The sequence below is a fragment of the Puma concolor genome, chromosome A1 (assembly GCF_028749965.1).
Source record: "Puma concolor isolate L17-30 chromosome A1, mPumCon1.1.hap2, whole genome shotgun sequence".
Taxonomy (NCBI): Eukaryota; Metazoa; Chordata; class Mammalia; order Carnivora; family Felidae; genus Puma; species Puma concolor.
This window is the reverse complement of record NC_141667.1, coordinates 213,037,694-213,057,514: the sequence shown is the minus strand read 5'-3', so window position 1 is coordinate 213,057,514 and position 19,821 is coordinate 213,037,694. Positions and strand designations below refer to the sequence as shown.

Below are 19,821 nucleotides of genomic sequence, written 5' to 3'. Positions count from 1 at the left end.
GGTGATGAAAAGGGAGTCCTCAAAAAAAAAACAACACTGCTTAATGGCTCCACATATAAGGAAATTCTTTTAATTTCAAATTACTATATTGTAATTCTTGATCTCCTAATCAGAATGGTAGAGAATCTCTCTCATGTTATTTGCCTGTAACTATGAAACCAAAGGTCCATCAAAGGCATTCTGGGCATAAACTACAACTCCCAGGATTCCCGGGTGGGATCCCCGGGAGTTGTAGTTCATTCTACATTTCACCACCGCCCACCCTCCTTACCCCATCGCAACCCACGCCCTGGGCTCAGGTTCTGGATAAGTACTGCGCGGGTGGTCATCTCCTGGGATATTCATTTTTGCCTTATCATTTTTTTTTCTTTCTCGATTTGTCATTTTTCCCTTGCGTTTCCCTGTTAGCTGTTAACACGCACGCCCACGACGACTCCGGAGAGGCTGAGAGCAAGCGTCCACCCGGAAGGAGTGATACCGGAAGTGAAAGTAATCCCGTGTGTGTCGGGCTGAAATGTAGCAGGTCACAGAGAGTTCCGGCTACAGTAAGGAAAGCTGTCCTACTTATATTTCTTAGGTACTCACTTTTTTTTTTTCTTTTCTATTTTAGATCTTTTAAAGGTCTTTTTTCTATCCCCATTTTTCTTTCATGTTGCCTCTTTGGGATCACTCCGTATTCTGAATTACAGAATCTGGTTTACGTGTGCTGCTCTGGCGCAGGCTTAGTATCACTTATGACCTGCCGACTCTTGAGAATTGTCCTTAGAGTACCGACTAATCCTGGTCTTGTGGTGGGTGACGGAGAAGACTTGCCGTTCTCAGGTATAGGTAACACTAGCGAGTAAAACGTCTTGGTTTTTTTCCCCCCCTCTAAACATTGAGGTTCATGACCTTAAGAGTTATTTACTACTGTTCCTAGGATGGAAATTTTAGCTAGAAATGTTCTAACAAAAATTTGTCATCCTTTTGATTTGTCCTTGTTTTCAATTGGACACTCTTCCTCCGATGTGCTTGAGACTGCATGTAAAGACATTGGAAACCTGCTGAAGGACTGTCACATTTATGGCTGTTGGGTATTGGTGCATCCTTCTACAGTCTTTTTCCAAATGTGATTCAGTATGTTAAAGTTTGTTAATAGAATCCTACAAAATCTGTAGATTTTGGAGATCATTCTGAATATTTTATTTCCTAGGAGATTATGATATTCAACTTAGCAGACTTAGAGTGATCAAATGAGTTTAATATATGAATGTACCTCCTAGCATAGTAGGAACACCAGAGACAATAAAGATTGATTCTGATAAAATTTTGACCCTTACTTCAACTTTGAACCTCGAATTTTAGGGGCAAAGTGTTTTTATCTTTATCTTCCCCCTTTCTTAATAAAACTACTTTGTGCTTTTGTTAGCTTCTGATTGTCTATTAGAGGGAAGAACAGGTAAATCAGTGTACACAGACAATTTCACCTAACCTGTAATTTTTTTAAGTAACTGTTTTTTCCTGATTGTGGAAGTAATACATGCTATGCATATAGAAAAATTTAAAACGCCGAAAGTTAGAAAAGCTAGAAGGCAAGCAAAAGGTATCCACAAGCCCACCACTAGAGATCATCTTGTTAACATTTTGCTCTATTTCTTTTTTAGGTTTCCCCCCCCCCAAAATACTCTGTTTACCTTTTTTATATGTATACCATAATGTCATAGAAAATTTTAAAAACCTAATTGAGATTATATTGTTTTGCATTCTGCTTTTTTCATTTAATGCAGATATCACCACTGTCCCTTTTTACCAGACCTACTTTCTTAGTATAATATTTGAAGTTTTCTTCCTTTAGGGTCTCAGCTAAAAGGGAAGCACCTGATTGCAGAATTGAGAATGGAAAGCACTGAGCTTTGAACAAGCAAACTGCAGTCTAGTATTAGCTCTGCCTGTCTGGCTGAGTGAATAATCATGATTAAGTCAGTTGACTTCCTTGGACATCTGGATACCTAGAATTAATGAATTAGACAAGAAAACAGTTAATATCTTCTTCAAACTTCAGGAATCTATGAATATGTGAACTACCTAAAGCTTGCATGATTATTTCATACCTTTCAAGTGTTTGTTCACATAGTCAATTCTAGATTCCAAATACTTTCTAGAAAATAGCTGATTTAATCCAGTTTATTAATATATTTATCAGTTATGCTCCTACTTATTTGCCTTAGCTAATTATATACATTGGATGAATAGAAAACAGTGCTATATTCATTTATTTTAATATGTTATATTCAGATGTTTGGAGAATTATTTTCTTTTTATGGATTATTGAATTTCAGGACAGTGTTTGGAGCTGGCTGCGGCTGTGAACTGAGCAGGATTTCTTGAGACTTCTTCCAGCTTTTATATTTGCAGAGTTGATTTTTTTTCAGATTGTGTTTATTATATTTCAGATGCTGAGATGAATCGTCACCTGTGTGCTTGGCTTTTTAGACTTTCATCTCGTAATGGTTACCACCAGTGCCACATCCACCCCCAGTCTCATCAGTTTACACAGAGACATTTTGATACAAGACTGTGGGTTTTTAGACAAAACAGGCATCCCGTTCTCCATCATCTATTAAATAAGAATTGTCCCAGGAGATATTGTCATCAAGACACCAGGATGCTGTGGAAGCATAAAGCACTACAGAAATATATGGAGGACCTGAGTAAGGAGCACCGTATGCTTGATCAGTGTTTGCAGCGAGTGTCTCTGAATGAAGGGGACCGAAGAGCCTTGAATAGAAGGCATGCCGAGTTGGCACCACTCGCAGCCATTTACCAAGAAATTCAGGAGGCTGAGCAAGCAATTGAAGAATTAGATTCAATGTGTAGAAGTAGGTAACAGATACGTGTGTGTAAAAGAACATGATTGATTATAGGTTAAAGCTTTATTGAATTGCAGTCTTTTAAAAAACCTACACTCAGCGAAGACAGGATTCTCCCCTGGGTGTTTAAAGTATTTCAGCTACTAAAAATCAACTACTAAGAGACCAAGCTCCTCGTGGTGCTTGCCAAGTTTTTAGGGTCTAGGAAACTGAATATTAATATTTTCAGAAATTTTAGTTTATTGAGCACTGTCCTATGTGTATAGCAGAGACACAAAAATACGGTTCCAACCCCATCAAAGGGCTCATATGGTCTAGGTGTTATTTCATCTTCCCAGAAAGAAACTCTGCACCCTGTAGCCATCTTGTCCCAATTCCCCCTTCCCTACCAACCAGAAGCAACTGCTAATCTACTTTCTAGATTTACTCACTTCAGGCATTTATAGAGTCATGCAATATATCCTCTGTGATTGGCTTATTTCATTTAGCATAATATTTTCAAGGTTCATCTATGTTGTAGCATGTATTTGTACTTTTTATTGTGGAACTGTATTCCATTGTATGGATATACCACATTTTCTTTTCATCTATCCATTCATCAGTTAATGGATATTGAATTGTTTCCACTTTTTGGTTATTAAGAACAATGGTGCTACAATTTCTGAGTCTTGTAACTCTACATTTTACCTTTTGAACAGTTGGAAGACTGTTTTCCAAAGTGGCTTCACCATTTAAATTCTGCCCTTTTGATTCTAGCTATCCTAATGGGTGGAGATGATATCTTATTGTGGCTTTGATTTGCATTTCCCTGATTAATGATGTTGAGCATCTTTTCATGTGCCTGTTGGTCATTTGTAATTCATCTTTGGTTAAATGACTGTTCAGATCCTTTGCCTATTTTTAAATTATTTTTCTTGCTATTGACTTGTGAGAGTTCTTTATAGTATAGCTACAAGTTTCTTATCAGGTATATACAAAAATTATCTCTGTGGGTTATTTTTTGAATCACTATAATTTTTTTTAGGATCTTATTTTTTTTTTAATATCTGTTTATTTATTTTGAGAGGGGGGAGGGGAAGAGAGAGAATTCCAAGCAGGCTCTGTCAGTACAGAGCCTGATGGGAAGCTTGAACCCACGAACCGTGAGATCATGTCTAGAGCCAAAATATTCATGTATTTATAGGGTGCTGGCCCGGATCCCACTAACTGTCTTATGTAACAAACAGCACACACATTTTCCTTTCTAAGTCCAAAATATTCCAAAGTTTGAAAATATGTGCTCCCAAGCGTGCTCCGACGCTTAACCAACTGAACCACCCAGGCGCCCCTGAGATTTTGTTTTTAAGTAATCTCTACATCTAACATGGGGCTTGAACTTACAACCACAAGATCAAGAGTCGCATGCTCTATCTACTAAGCCAGCCAGCTGCCCCTTCCCCTGCTTTCCCCCCACCCACACACCCCCCGCGCGGGACGCTGACGTCCTGGGTCATGACCCCATCCCCGGGACTACTTTTACACCCCACCCACTCTCGACAGGCCCCGTTTGTCCACCAAGTTAATCTTTTGTTTTAGAGCACACGGCAGTTTTTCCTCTGCCAACAATTTTCCATTCCTGTAAAAAAAAAGTTAAAATAAGTTGCAGCGTCCCCTGCTTTTTAAAAAAAGATTGAAGCACCATAATATTTAATTTTCATGATGTCAGATTTATCTTTTTTTTTTTCTTGTTGCTTGTGTTTTTGGTGTCCTATCTAAGAAACTGTTGTGTAATCTAAGGTCACAAAGGGTACATCGTGTTTACTTCAGAGAGTTATATTTTTAGCCTTATATTTAATTATTTGATCTATTTGAATTAATTTTATATATGATGTGAGATGTGTATTTTTAATTTTAGTATTTCTTAATATTGCTGTTGCCTTAACATTTTCCTTATATGAAAATTTTCCAAAATGTACACAAGTTGAGAGAAAAATATGATGAACTAACCTGGGATTCAACATTTATCCAGATAGTGCTTTAAGCTTTTAGTTTCTAAACTTTCCCCTGTGCTTCATCCTGTTTCATTAAGTGTTAGAGACATTAAGCAACGTCAAGGCCAGTCACAGTTACACCTATAAATTTCTGGATTTCCAAAGACTTGTATTGTCCTGCCTTTTGTTGGTGGTACCATGAGTTTCTCACCTATTGTTTAATGAGGACTTTTTTTACTCTTTTGTATTATGCCACTCAAATTTGTAATTCATTGGTTTTGGGAAAGTTCTTTGCACATAATAGAAACTGACTAAATGCTTTCTAAATTAAATTGACATAAACTTCTTCAGCCTTGGTGGTATCATGTGTAATTAAGACTGGATTGGATTGCTTCTGAAATGTTTTCTAGGTCTGCAATTCTGTTATTCTCTAATAAAAGCTACATTTCCGGTCTTACTATGTGCCAGGCACTTAAGCTAAGTATTTTACAAATATTACCTCATTTGAATATTCACAATAATCTGCTGAGGCAAAATCTTCATTTTATAGATGAAGCAACTGAGAGCTTAAGATGTTAAAGGTCACTCAGCCAGTCAGGTGAGGAGTAAGGATTTGAACCCAATCAGTGAGACTCCACAGCCTCTGTTCTTATCCACTGCACAATGATTCAAAGTCCAGGAGGCTCTGCCTCTGTGGTATACCTTTCAATAGTCCCCTTCTATTCTTTCTGCTCATTTATATCTTTATTATATCTCATCCTGAATGATTACGATAAATTCCTAACTTGTGCCACTTACAGCCTTTCCCAGTCCAAGTGCAACCTTAATCTATTACTCCCCTGCTCAGAATTTTCAGTAGCTCCCATTGCGTATAAATACATATTTCTTGATTTGGCATTTAAGAGCCTCTGCAGAGTGACACCAGCCTCTCTGTGTAGTGCGTTAATTCCCATTGCATACGCTACTTTCCAAGAAAAATAGATAACTCACCGTTCCCTGAATATTCCAGTATCATCCCATGTCTGTCTTTGCACTTACTGTTACCCACCAATGTCACCTTGTTAAAATTCAGTCCCCTTTTACGTATGGCTTGGATGTCATACTTTGGCCTCAATCCCCTCTGTAAAACAAATAAGTTTACCTTTCTCTGTTTTGAATTTTGATCCTTTGTCTTAAAAGTTAATTGGTTTGGGGTCCCTGGGTGGCTCAGTCAGTTAAGCATCCAACTTCAGCTCAGGTTATGATCTCGCAGCTCATGAATTTGAGCCCCGTGTCAGGCTCTGTGCTGACAGCCTACTTTGGATTCTGTGTCTCTCTTTTTCTGCTCTCCCCTGCTCTGCTCGTACTCTGTCTTTGTCTCTGTCAAAAATAAACATTAAAAAAAAAAGTTAATTAACTTCTGCCCCTTCCCTCATCATCTGTTCTCAAGGACAGAGCCTGTGTCTCACTCATCTTTGTATTTCCTGCAGCACCAAACATAGGATATAATAGACAAACCTTTGTTGATATAATGAAATTGAATTAAGTTAGATTTTATAGATCAGTAAACAGAGGCCACAAAAATAATTTTATGTGACTGCAAATCACGTTTTTCTTTTGACCTACCAAGTATCTATACGGAGTATTGTCATGCTGGTTTCCATTTGTGGCATAAGTGCATACTGTGGGGCCACTAGTGATATTACAATTCTGCAACAGATGATCCATAATTAGAATTTAGTTTGGCACCTTATCAGAAACCCTTTCTCAAGTGCTGAAGTCTGGGTTAGACCCCCTCCTTTATGCCTCCATGGCACTGTCATATCACATGTTTTAATCGTGTACGTGTCCATCTTTCCCACCACGCTGAGCCACTTGAGGCCTAGAATCCTGTTTTATTCATCCTTGTGTTCCCAACAAGTAGCACAGTATCTGGTGCATAATAAGTGTTAAATGTTGAAAGCATGAAAGAGGCATAGAATCCCACCAGACCTTAATGGCTTCCATGACTAGGGAAGAAGTTTCAAGAGCCTTCTCTCTTTTATGATTATGATTTTTTCATTTCTGTTTTCTTACTAAGAATCAACAATTTCTACCTCAATTTGCAGGCATTGCCACTAACAAATGGAGTCTCGGTATCTAGCAATGGAGGCAAAGGTTATGAGATCCACCAAGCTTGGCTACTGTCTCTCATTGGTAGCTTTCTTGTTGGGAGTTCTATGACTTAACTTTCTGCTTTTGAAATGATGTGAAAAGGACCATTGTTTCCATAAAACAGAGGTTACAAAGATGTTTTGTTTGACCTGCATGGTGTTCTTAAAAAATGTTTACTTGGGATAAACATTTCAAGAGACTTCAAACTTTTAAGAGTTCTTATTTCTGACTTTGAAAAAAATGGAGGCTCTACTAGCCATGCTAGATTACCCACCATGTGTGGAGTAATGGCTGCCACCTTGAAGACAAAAAGTGGTCACCCCAATTTTCTCCAAAACTCTCCTTACTTGGGTTTATATTTAATTAACCAGTTCCTTAAACAATCATCGATTTCTAGAATTAATTGTACACATTCAAATCATAAACTCTTTGGGGCACCAGTCATACTTCTTTTCACGCTGACTTTTTTAGACAAAGTTCACAAGTACTTATTAATTGATATTGTCTATTCTAACTGTTCTTTTGTATAATCCCTTTACTTCACAACTGAAATAAAACTTAGTAGGCAGAGATTAAGTAGCTGTTTAAGAGTTTCTCTATGAGTATTTAAAAACATTTATCATTTCTGTTGCTGTTTTGTAGATCTAAATCAACAAGATGAAAAGCAGTTACAAGAACTTGCATTGGAAGAGAGACAAACCATGGTTCAAAAAATCAATATGTTATACAGTGAGGTATGTTTTAGGTGGCAGACTACTCAATTTTGTTAATATAAAAGAATATTGTTTTGCTAGGATATATTGTGCTCAAAGTACTTTCCAACACCAGTTTATTAAGCCTTCTTTTATAATAAATGATTAAGCTGGGTTTAATACTGTAATCTGCTACAGATTGAATAATGAGATTGAAGCCATTGGGATGCCAAAGAATAAAATATCACCTTTCCCCCTCCTCCAAGAGCAACCATATTCCAAAGCTATTATCTTGCCAGGCAAGGAGACAGATGTTGGTAAAGAAATTTAGTTCACCAAGAGGAAGAGTCAACAGTTTTTAAGCCTTAGAAAAGGGGGAGGTATTCGCAGTGATTGTGTTAATTAAGGATTGAAAATTTGCTTTCTGGACAGAATGGGATGAATCAAAGGGTGTAGACACAGTTGGTTCACACAAGTCTTTAGCTCCTTGTAGTTCAACGGATGATTTGTTTAAAGGACAGCGAGAAACACTGCTGTCTGTATACTGTCTTTGCTTCTGTCCTATTTGCCATCTTCCTGCAATCAGTCTCCCTATTCTGGGATCCATAGTGGGGCTTGTTGAGAGGAATGAGGTGGAGTTACTGGTTACTGTGATTTAACCAGCAAGTCAACCAGAAGTAGGGTGTCACTCTTGGTCTGATATTCTCTCCCATAAACTATCATTTCTAGCAGAGACGGCGTATTTCAAAAATTAGCAGTAGAGAGAGTCATGACACGTAGGAACTTTTAGTTTGATTTGCAAGACCTTTTAGTAATAAATAAAAAATAAAACTGCTTCCTTTTTCTTCTTTAGAGGGAAGCTAGTTACTTTCTTTATTAGGAAGCCCCTTGTTTTCTTTTCACAGCTCAAACTATTTGGGCCTTATCCTGGGGGACCTCAGTACATTCTTTAAGCAGAGCAGCTCTCCTGAGAACACAGGGCATGACCTGGGGCCTGCTGTCCTCTATGGCAGGAGAGAATAGTCATATGGAAGGAGTCCTTATTTTCGGCAAGTGAAGACTTTCAAAGTTTTACTTCATTCATTAGATGAAAGAAGCTACTGTTCAGAACTAATAAGAGGCAAAATCTGAAAAAATTGAACGGAACACTCTGGACTTTGATCTACACTTGGACATTTTAGAAAATTAAGATTGTCTGATAGCATTGTGGAGAATACCCTGACAAGTAGCTCCATTGTTAGCATGAACTGATCACTTATTTTAGGTCCAGTCCACTTATAGCATTTAATGACTAGACCTTGTTGGGATGCTATATGATTGTGTTATTGATTTTTTAATGTTTGGAGGTCTTTTATCTAAAATCAAGCAATAGTATACCATAGAAAATATACACACAAATGCTGATTTTTTCCCCCTTTTTCAGCTTTTCCAGAGTCTAGTGCCAAAGGAGAAATATGACAAAAATGACGTTCTTTTAGAGGTGACATCTGGAAGAACTACTGGAGGTCAGTTAAATAATTTTATTATAAATGATCCAAGAAAAAAATACTTAAATTTTACCTTGGTTTGACACACTTTAACTTTAAAAGTCCATTAAATGTGTTTCACTGTGGAACCAGTTACTCATTTCCTAAGAGGCCTGTACCTAAGAATGGCTCTCTTAAAAATTTGTGCTGAATATTTTTTGTATATATATATTTTTTAGGTGATATCTGCCAGCAGTTTACCCGGGAAATATTTGATATGTACCAGAATTATTCAAGCTATAAAAACTGGAAATTTGAACTTCTGAATTATACACCAGCTGATTACGGTAGGCATATTTGAGGATTTTGTCCATAGATGATGCTAAAAATTATTTTACGTCTGATCTCCATTAGAACCATGTGGGCCCATTTTTTATTTAAATTTTTCTTTTTTATTTTGAAAGAGAGAGAGAGTGCACGCATGCACAAGTGGGGGAGGGGCAGCGAGAAGTGGGGAGAGAGAATCTCAAGCAAGCTCCGTTCCGGGAGCACAGAGTCCAACACGGCTCGAGCCTATAAACCATGGGCTCATGACCTGAGGTGAAATCAAGAGTCTGATGGGCTTTTAACCAACTGAGCCACCCAAGTGCCCCTCCCATTTTTTAAAACATTTTATCTGTATCTACTAAATGCTGTGATACAGGCTCATCATTCTCAGCGGCTTTACCCTAATAGGGGTCTTAACCAGGAGTGGGATGTAGTGAAGGAAGGAATGTCTGAATTAGAGAAAACTTCTCTGGGAAGGATAGATATACCTTGCCTTGAAACTCATTGTTCTCTATTCAAAGAAAGATGTGTTAAGGTTTTGATGTTAAGAACTTTATCATTTATGGGATACAACCTGAAAGTATTATCAGTTAGACTGAGTGGCTAATGATGTATTAGATTCTTTTTTAACCTCTTTAATTTTTATAATCTGAAAGGTTAAATATTCATAACAAAATAGTCTTTCCAAAAATCTGGTCTGCCAGTGGTTCAGCCTTATGCTTCTCTGCCAAATCCATTGAAATCGTTCTTCATAAAGGATTTTAACTTTCTGAGCTTTCTTCAAGCTCTCTTTTGAACGTATTCCATCCACCTTATATTCTTATTATCATAATGTTGAAGTTAAAAAAAGAATCTTCTCCCTATTTCATATTATCTCAAAAACTTTTCTCACATTTTTATTCTCTCAACTTCTCTCTTCATTTCACTGCCCTTAGTAGCATTTTCTCTACCTTCCCTCAGCACCATGTGTGAGTTTCCTGACTTTGCATCTATTCTCTTTTTTTTATGTGTTCAATTTTTATGGAAATGCAGAAAAAGTTAATCATTTGTCTTTATTTTTAAGACACCACTCTAGTTGGGCAGATAAAAACTTATACAATGTAAACAATAGCAAACAATACAAGTCCTTAAACTTTTAAATACTCAATTATGTTAAATCAGAACATCTGGTAGTAATTCTTTTTTTTTTCCCCATTCTTTTAAGCCATATGAAAGTTTTTATCTTCTTGGTTATACATTGATACCCAATAATGAACTGCAAACTCTCAGGAAAAAGGAAGAAGGATTGAAGTAAGTTAAACAGTGGAGGAAAATGTATGAATAAGAAAGTTGTGCTTGGTACAGGTTTTCAATACAGCCAGTGGTCAGGAAAGAGGAATTGAAAGCAGAGGGAAGGAGCCACCAGAGCAACAATGTGGTGGTAGGAAAGATCTTGGTGTGTGTGAAGGACAATGAGGACCCCAGTTTACCCAGAGCACATTTGTGATAGGAGGTCATAGGAAATGAGTTTAAGGGAGTAGAGTTTGAACAGCCTTGAAAGCTGAACAGGCCTTGATTGTTGGGGAGTAGAGAGCTGTTGGAGATTTTATCAATAAGCATATGACTTGATAAATACATATTTTAAGATTATTTAGACAGCAATTTGCAGGATGGATCAAGAAGCTAGATTTAAGCAGACTGCAGAGAGGTTATTAGAGAAATCCAGGTATAACTAAGATTTACACTTGGCAGTAGACACATGGGAGATCGTCAAAGGAAGAATGGACAAAAGAGGGCCTAGTGCTTGCCCCCATGTCCAGGTGCAGTGTAGGTGGTTTGATCTTCATAGCCCTGTGAGATAGATATTATTAATCCCATTTTACAGATGAGGAGTTAGGCTCAGAGAGTAAGTACCTAATCCAAGATCACATGGTAAGTAATGGCAGTCCCAGGATTAAACTTAAGTTTGTCAGATCCAGAATCATACATCCCCATCCTCATAGTCTATTCTGACACAAACAAGATGAGCCACCGGGATTCTAATCTTTCTAGCTGGGAAGACTACAACATTCATTCAAGATGGAACGCAGAGTGAATTATTAAATCTCTGGTTATAGTGAACACCCATTCAGAAATATGCACTAAATGCTGAAGTTGTGTAGCCAGAGCTTGGGTGAGAGAACAGCATCAAGGAGAAAGATTCAATAGCCACATCTAACACTGAGAGAATACGTGAGGGAGAGTCTATGGAGAGGGAACATGTAAGGCATCAGAACTTAGAGAACGGCCACATTTAGAAAGATTAACTAGTTGGCAAAAGAAAGAGAGGAGTCAGATAAGCAGAAAAAGGATGAGGACTGTGTAATAGTATGTTTAGAAAGTAATATCTATTCCCAACATGGGGCTTGAACTCATGACCCCAAGATCAAGAGTCACATGCCCTACTGACTGAGCCAGCCAGGCGCCCCAAGGACAATATAATATTATGGAAGCAAGAGAGGAGAGAGTTTAAAGGAGAATATAATCAGAAATAGCAGCATTATGGGGCACCTGGCTGAGTTGGTTGGTGGAGCATGCTACTCTTGATCTCAGGGTTACAGGTTCAAGCCCCACGTTGGGTATAGAGATTACTTAAAAAAATAAAATTTTTAGAAACAGCATTATAAAAGGGAATAGTGGTAAATGTCATCATGACCTCTCAGATGTATATTTTGAATCCAGTTTTCAAGAACAAAAGATGAACTCAATAACAACAGGGAAAGAGATTCTGTTCCAGGAATGTAGAGCAGCCTAAACAATTCCTAGACAATGTTTGGGAAACCTTTCTTTTATAGATAGACTGACTTACTGGAAAAATAAAATAGAGATACCTTAAAAAGTAAAAAAGACTTTTTTTTTAAGTTATTTATTTTGAGAGAGAGAGAGCGTTCGTGCAAGCAGGGGAGGGGCAGAGAGAGAGGGAGAGAGAGAATCCCAAGCGCAGAGTCCAATGGCGGGCTTACAGACTGTGAGATTGTGATCTAAGCCGAAATCAAGAGTCAGACCCTTAACCAACTGAGCCTCTCAGGCACTCCAAAAAGGACTTTTTTTTAAAGGAGGAAAAATTTAAATATCTTACACTATACCTTTAAAATTAAAGACTAAGTGGAGTGCCTGGGTGGCTCAGCTGGTTAAGCGTCCGACTTCGGCTCAGGTCATGATCTCACGGTTAGTGGATTCAAACCCTGCATCGGACTCTGTGCTGACAGCTCAGAGCCTGGAGCCTACTTCAGATTCTGTGTCTCCTTCTCTGTCTGCCCCTCCCCTGCTTGTGCTCTGTCTCTCTTTCTCTCAAAACTAAATAAACGTTAAAAAAAATTTTTTTTAATTAAAGACTAAGAATAAACCTCTACTTATTATAATTATAAAATACTTAAAAGTTGATTTATTTATAATTAGGAGAAGAAAAGATGTGACTAGGAAGGCTAAAATAGAGGGGTAAAAAGTACCTACCTTATAAACTATGTATGTTAAATTCTCTCTATATATTTTAATATTTAATTGAAATGGAGAGGAACTCCAAAGATTCACACAGCCCTAAAAGCTAAGGTTGAAAGAAAACATACTTTCATGCAAAAATTCATGTATCGAGTGACTTAAAGTCTTGTAGTTTTGTGACCGTAGGTACAGATAGAGGATAATACTCAGTCATTCCATAAATAGTCCAAACTAAATGATTAAAGATAGTTTTTGTGGAAGCAGTAGAGGGCAAGAGCTCTGGATATGTAGTATAAGTCTGAACTCTGTTATTCTGTATACTGGGTATCTGATAAATTGAAATATATTCCAAGTTAAAGGGATTCTATGAAGTGTATTACATTATCTCCTCCCTCCCAACAGTTTAATGTTTATAATTATGTTTTGCTATACTCTGCTTGCCAGTTAAATTCAGGGAAAGGTCGCTTAACGTAATGTGATGATTCATTTTATGTGTCCAGAAGACATACTTTTTACCACAGATGTGAGAAATAAATTTGTAAGGGGAGCGCTGGCATCCTTGAAGAGCTCTATGATTGCTCTTCTCTGTCGGCCAGACCTTAGAGTGGGGACTTTGGTAGCTCAATTGGGAAACCTAAATGCAATGGGAGTAATTGGATTTCAGGGTGGCAGGGGGCAAGTGGCAGCACTCAGCAGCAGAGGCAAGGTGGGTACAGTTGCTGTCATGGACAGTAGAGTCAAAGCAGCAGTCAGTAGTCTGATGCATATAGACCTATGGCATTGGCTAGTTGACCATGGCGTCTCTAGAGGGAAAATAGATAGGAAGCCCCGTAAATTCTTACTTGATCTGTATAAGCAGAAAAGTGTTAGGTCAAGTGAACAGAAATCTAACTTTAATCATAAAAACAAGTCATGGCTCCTCAATCAGTTCTCAGACCTGAGCCGGTTTACAGGCCCAAACCCCTTGAATAAAGGGGACGCTGGGTCCCCTTGAGGAAGGACCCCAGTATATTGCCAAATATTTATACTCTTCACTCTTCTCTCAGCATTCTCCCAAAAGGGGTCTGTGGCCTTTTCCAAGGGTAACTGTGTCCTGCAGAAAAGGAAATAACCAGACTTTTCAGGGACTACTGGACACTGGCTCTGAAATGACACTGATTCCAGGAGACCCAAAACATCACTGTGGCCCAGCACTTAGAAGAGAGGCTTGTGGAGGACAGGTGAAGAATAGTTTTAGTACAGGTTCCTCTCACAGTGGGCCTGGTGGGTTCCCAAACCCATCCTGCAATGGTTTCCCAGTTCTGGATACATAGCTGGAACAGATATACTCAGCAGCTGGCAGAATCCCATATTATTTTCCTTGACCTGTGGGGTGAGGACTAGATGATGAGAAAGGCCAAGTAGGAGCCATCAGCATTGCCTCTGCCTAGGAAAATAGTAAACCAAAAGCAATGCTGCATTCCTAAAGAGATTGCAGAGATTAGTGCCACCATCAAGGACTTAAAAGATGCACAGTTGATGATTCCTACCGCATCCCTTTTCAACTTGTTTATTTGACCTATAAAGAAGGTAGATCAGATCCCAGTGAATGACAGTGGATTATTATAAGCTTAGCCAGCTGGTGATTCTAATGACAGCAGCTGTACCAGATGTGGTTTCATTGCTTGAGCAAATTCACAGCCCCTGATACCTGGTATGTAGCTGTTGATCTGACAAATACTTTTTTTTCTCCACACCTGCCAGTTAGGACCACCAAAAGCAGTTTTCTTTCAGCTGGCAAGGCCAGCAGTGCACCTCACTCTCCTACCTCAGAGGTATATCATTTCTGCCCTACATCATAATTTAGTTCACAGGATCTTTGTTTGTTCTTGAGACAGAGAGAGAGAGAGAGAATGAGCAAGCAGGGAAGGGGCAGAGAGAGAGGGAGACCCAGAATCTGAAGCAGGCTCCAGGCTCTGAGCTGTCATGACAGCACAGAGCCCAACACGGGGCTCAAACCCATGGACTGCGAGATTGTGACCTGAGCTGAAGTCGGCCGCTTAACTGAGCCACCCAGGTGCCCCAGTTCACAGGGATCATCATTCTCTTCCACATGATATCAGACTGGCCCAGGAGAGCCAATGATACACTCTCAGTAACTGAACTACTGATACTTATTGATGGCTAAATGTCAATACTGCTAAATGCTCTACAAGTGTTTATCTCAGTTATTCCTCACAACAACCCTTGGAGGTTGGTTGAATTCAGCACTATATCATATGCTTACTTATGCCTTGAAGCACTACTCACATAGTCTGCAATGTGAATGGCTTTCCATACTGTAGCCCTAGTTATAATTACCATTTACAAGTAAGGAAACCAGAGCATGAACAAATGAAATAACTTGCCTGTGGACACGCACTAGGAAGAGGAAAAGCTTAAATTTGAACCCAGGCAGCCTAAGATTGGCTCTAGTAATCTGTACAGTAAAGTTGCAGCCTTCTCCTTTCAGGTCATATAAATTCAAATATGTGCCCTCAACATGAAGTAGGTAAAGGGGGGGGGGGGGTGAGGGGAATAATATTAAAAGTACAGAGTGAGTATGAGATGGAAAATTTAATTGTTGTGGCCTCACTCTGTCTCAGTTTCTAGGTATCTTTCATAATATGAGCATCTGACTACACTGAGTATTAATGATAAACAATTACATTTTTCATATCATCTGACTGCTAAATGCTAGTCAGCTTCTTTATCTGGTATTCAAGAAGATAAACAGTAATTTGTTCCATCACTGGAGGAAGACCAGCTGTGTTGGACTTACTAAGAGACAGTGTGTCAGGGGCGCCTGGCTGGTTCAGTCAGTGGAACGTGCGACTCTTGATCTTGGGGTTGTGAGTTTGAGCCCCATGTTAGATGTAGAGATAACTTAAAAATAAAATCTTAAGGGGCGCCTGGGTGGCGCAGTCGGTTAAGCGTCCGACTTCAGCCAGGTCACGATCTCGCAGTCCGTGAGTTCGAGCCCCGCATCAGGCTCTGGGCTGATGGCTCAGGGCCTGGAGCCTGTTTCCGATTCTGTGTCTTCCGCTCTCTCTGCCCCTCCCCCGTTCATGCTCTGTCTCTCTCTGTCCCAAAAATAAAAAAAAATTAAAAAAAAAAAGTTGAAAAAAAAAATAAAATCTTAAAAAGAGAGGGTATGTCAGTCTCTGATAAGTTACTTTCCTAAGTCGTTTTCTAGGGTAATCTAAAATTATGGCCAATTTTTGTCCACCATGCTGACTTTAGAAACCAAGTGGTTAGATCTGATGTCAGAGCACTGAGTCTTCACTAGAAACATCTTAGGAACATGGCAGCAGCAGTGGCAGCATAGTTAACCCAGGGGAAGGAAGTTTGAGTTAAGGATTTTATAAGCAGCAAAACTGACTTATGAGTATAAGTATACAAACTTCTCAATATGCAGGGATTCAAGAAGTCCTTTTCCCATGTTCCCTTTCTGAGGAATCTACTAGAAGATAAAAGTTTAGACAACTAAAATATGAAGTATCAACATAAGGAGTAGAGGTGAGCATGCATGTGGTTACCTGCAGAACTAGGTCTATTTGAGGACTAAGGAAAATAATACAGTGTTTTAGAACTGTATCTGACAGTATAGAATACAATCATTTGAAAAATGGGAGAACAGGAAGAGCAACTTTTAATGTTTTTAGTAATCATGTTGTGGCAGAACTAGCATAGTTATTCTAGACTGTTGTATGTGTACTATGAGATAAAATAGATGAATAATTATGAGATATTGTAGTATCTTCCCTGTCCTTAAGAACCAAGATTCTTGGAATGGAAGACAAGAGCAATAGAGAAGAGGCTGTCATCTTGAATTTACCCTGGAAGTATTAATTGTCAAGAACTGCAAATGGTCTGAGATTTTGCCCTACTTGCAAGCTAACAAGTTAGCATGCCACAGTTTTGTGGGTCAGAGACAGAGGACAGGTTATTGCTCACAATAGCAGTAAGCAGAATATCACCATTTTTGTTTTGGTTCAATGAGCCCCAGGTCCTATAAGGCAACTCGAAGCCAGATAACTGCCTATGCAGTAGGTTTCATTATATGAGAGGAACTCTGAGCTTAGCGATCTCAAAATTTTTAAGTAAGCATGCTTGCCCATTGCTCTAACAAGGAGACGCTACCTTTACCTTCCAAGGCCATAAGCAAACTTGTCCTTTGCTCTGGAGGGAGATGCACCTCCAAAGCTGTTTCCTATGCAAACACTCTTAAAAATATTTTCTGGAACGAGAGGACAGGCAGTGCCTTATTTGCAAGATGTGCAGAAATGCAAGAAACCGATACAGAGTTGTCTCCCAACATCGGTATGAACTCGACGTATTTCCTGTCTCTGTCTACGCAAAGACCTGGAATCAATGACCTACCCAGTAATAGTGAACATTCCTATTGCCCAAATATTAAAAATATTGAAGTATTATTTCTCTCTGAAAGGAATGAAGGCTTCTTGGAGAGATCACTGATTCCAGGTTTTGGGGAGGAAAAGTTCAGGATAATCCTGGGAAATTTTGTTATACCATAGTAAGAACTCTGTTATACTCTACAAGAACTCAGAAATTACCTTGAAAAAGCACCTGCTGGACAAAGATGGACAAGTTGAGCTTCATTGATAATAGTTGCAATTGATTTAAACATGATAGATATACTCAAATCCTGGATTTATAGTGGTATTTTAAAAATAGTATCTTCATATGATTAAAATGACCCTACTTCATTATAGTGTCAGAGTGTAGCCTGATGCAGGGCTCAAACCCAAAACTGTGAGACCATGACCTGAGCCAAAACCAAGAGTCAGATGCTTAACCAACTGAGCCACTCAAGTACCCCATGTCTGTGTATTATTTTATAATAAAAATATTAAAAAAAAATATGTCCAATAAGAAAAGGCTAACCTACGCATGAAGATTTTTTTGTGTTTATCTTCACGTTCCACAGATAAATAAGCAAGAGCTAAATTTCAACAGATTCTTGAAAACTTGGGAGGACCTATATAGAATTATTCATCATGCAAAAATAAATAAGCATTAAAAAATTATTTTTTAAATGAGCACCTGAGGGGCACCTGGGTGGCTCAGTCGGTTAAGCAGTTAAGCGTCTGACTTCGGCTCAGGTCATGATCTCACGGCTCGTGAGTTTGAGCCCCCATCAGACCCTGTGCTGACTGCTCAGAGCCTGGAGCCTGCTTCAGATTCTGTGTCTCCCTCTCTCTGTGCCCCTCCCCTGCTCGCACACTGTCTCTCAAAAATAAATAAATGCTAAAAAAAAATTTTTTTAATAAAAAAAATAAAGGTGTACCTGGATGGCTCAGTTGGTTAAGCATCCGACTTCAGCTTAGGTCATGATCTCACTGTTGGTGAGTTCAAGCCCCACGTCAGGCTCTGTGCTGATGGCTCAGAGCCTGGAGCCTGCTTCAGATTCTGTGTCTCCCTCTCTCTCTGCCCCTCCCCTGCTCATGTTCTGTGTCTCTCTCTCTGTCTCTCAAAAATAAACAGTAAATAAATTAAAATAAATACATAAATTCTTATGTTAGTGAGCCTTCTTTTATATAGGCACCATACTGGCCTACGCTTGCATAGGGTAGTTCACTGAAGAAAATGTCCCAGTATTTTTTTTCTAGAAGAATTTTTATAAAAGTAAATTTTGTTCATTACAGAATGTTTAGAAACAAAAGTATAAAAAGTAAAATAAAAAAATATATTGTTCTTCTGTTCCCCAGAGATAAGCATAAATAATATTTTGGTATATTTCCTTTTATATGTTAATACATTGACCTTGGGAAGATACAGTTTTGTACCTAGTTTATGTTCTCATCTTTGGCTCTGTACTTGGATTCAGGCCTGGGAGTAAGGGCATTTAAGATCCAAATCCCTTTCAAAGTAGAACTAGTTAATATTTTTGGATTTTATGTTCCTAGGTGGGCTACATCATGCAGCTGCCCGAATTTCTGGTGACAGTGTATATAAGCATTTGAAGTATGAAGGTGGGATTCACCGAGTTCAACGAATCCCCGAGGTGGGCCTGTCATCAAGAATGCAGCGTATTCACACAGGAACCATGTCAGTCATTGTCCTCCCTCAACCAGATGAGGTAACCTTACCAGGAGGCATTGACAACTTCAGCTTAATAGGTGTTTTGCTGACAAGCCTTAGCTTCTAGGAAACTGATTTTTTTTTTTTTATGTATGAAATTTATTGTCAAATTGGTTTCCGTACAACACCCAGTGCTCATCCCAAAAGATGCCCTCTTCAATGCCCATCACCTACCCTTCCCTCCCTCCCACCCCTCCATCAACCCTCAGTTCTCAGTTTTTAAGAGTCTCTTATGCTTTGGCTCTCTCCCACTCTAACCTCATTTTTTTTTTCCTTCCCCTCCCCCATGGGTTTCTGTTAAGTTTCTCAGGATCCACATAAGAGTGAAAACATATGGTATCTGTCTTTCTCTGTATGGCTTATTTCACTTAGCATCACACTCTCCAGTTCCATCCACGTTGCTACAAAGGGCCATATTTCGTTCTTTCTCATTGCCCTGTAGTACTCCATTGTGTATATAAACCACAATTTCTTTATCCATTCATCAGTTGATGGACATTTAGGCTTTTTCCACAATTTGGCTATTGTTGAGAGTGCTGCTATAAACATTTGGGTACAAGTGCCCCTATGCATCAGTACTCCTGTATCCCTTGGGTAAATTCCTAGCAGTGCTACTGCTGGGTCATAGGGTAGGTCTATTTTTAATTTTTTGAGGAACCTCCACACGGTTTTCCAGAGTGGCTGCACCAGTTTGCATTCCCACCAACAGTGCAAGAGGGTTCCCGTTTCTCCACATCCTCTCCAGCACTAGGAAACTGGTTTTTGATGATACACATTGAACTTTGTAGTCTATATTGGGAAATCT

General features: G+C 38.9%; 1 protein-coding gene across 7 annotated transcripts in view; it reads left to right on the top strand.

Moving 5' to 3' along the window:
• Positions 1 to 19,821, top strand: part of MTRF1 (mitochondrial translation release factor 1) — a 64,085-nt gene that overhangs the window by 18,008 nt on the left and 26,256 nt on the right. For 3 of the 7 annotated variants that reach the window (XM_086711280.1, XM_086711314.1, XM_086711274.1), the window contains exons 2-8: positions 409 to 577; positions 690 to 822; positions 2,433 to 2,858; positions 7,595 to 7,686; positions 9,068 to 9,149; positions 9,350 to 9,457; positions 18,842 to 19,014. In XM_086711280.1, the coding sequence (XP_086567406.1) occupies positions 735 to 822; positions 2,433 to 2,858; positions 7,595 to 7,686; positions 9,068 to 9,149; positions 9,350 to 9,457; positions 18,842 to 19,014 (969 nt within the window). In that variant the 5' untranslated portion in view covers positions 409 to 577; positions 690 to 734. Of the gene's footprint in view, positions 1 to 408; positions 578 to 689; positions 823 to 853; positions 1,117 to 2,432; positions 2,859 to 7,594; positions 7,687 to 9,067; positions 9,150 to 9,349; positions 9,458 to 18,841; positions 19,015 to 19,821 lie in introns of those variants that run through there. The other 4 variants (XM_086711307.1, XM_086711286.1, XM_086711291.1 and 1 more) reach the window with 4 other exon arrangements.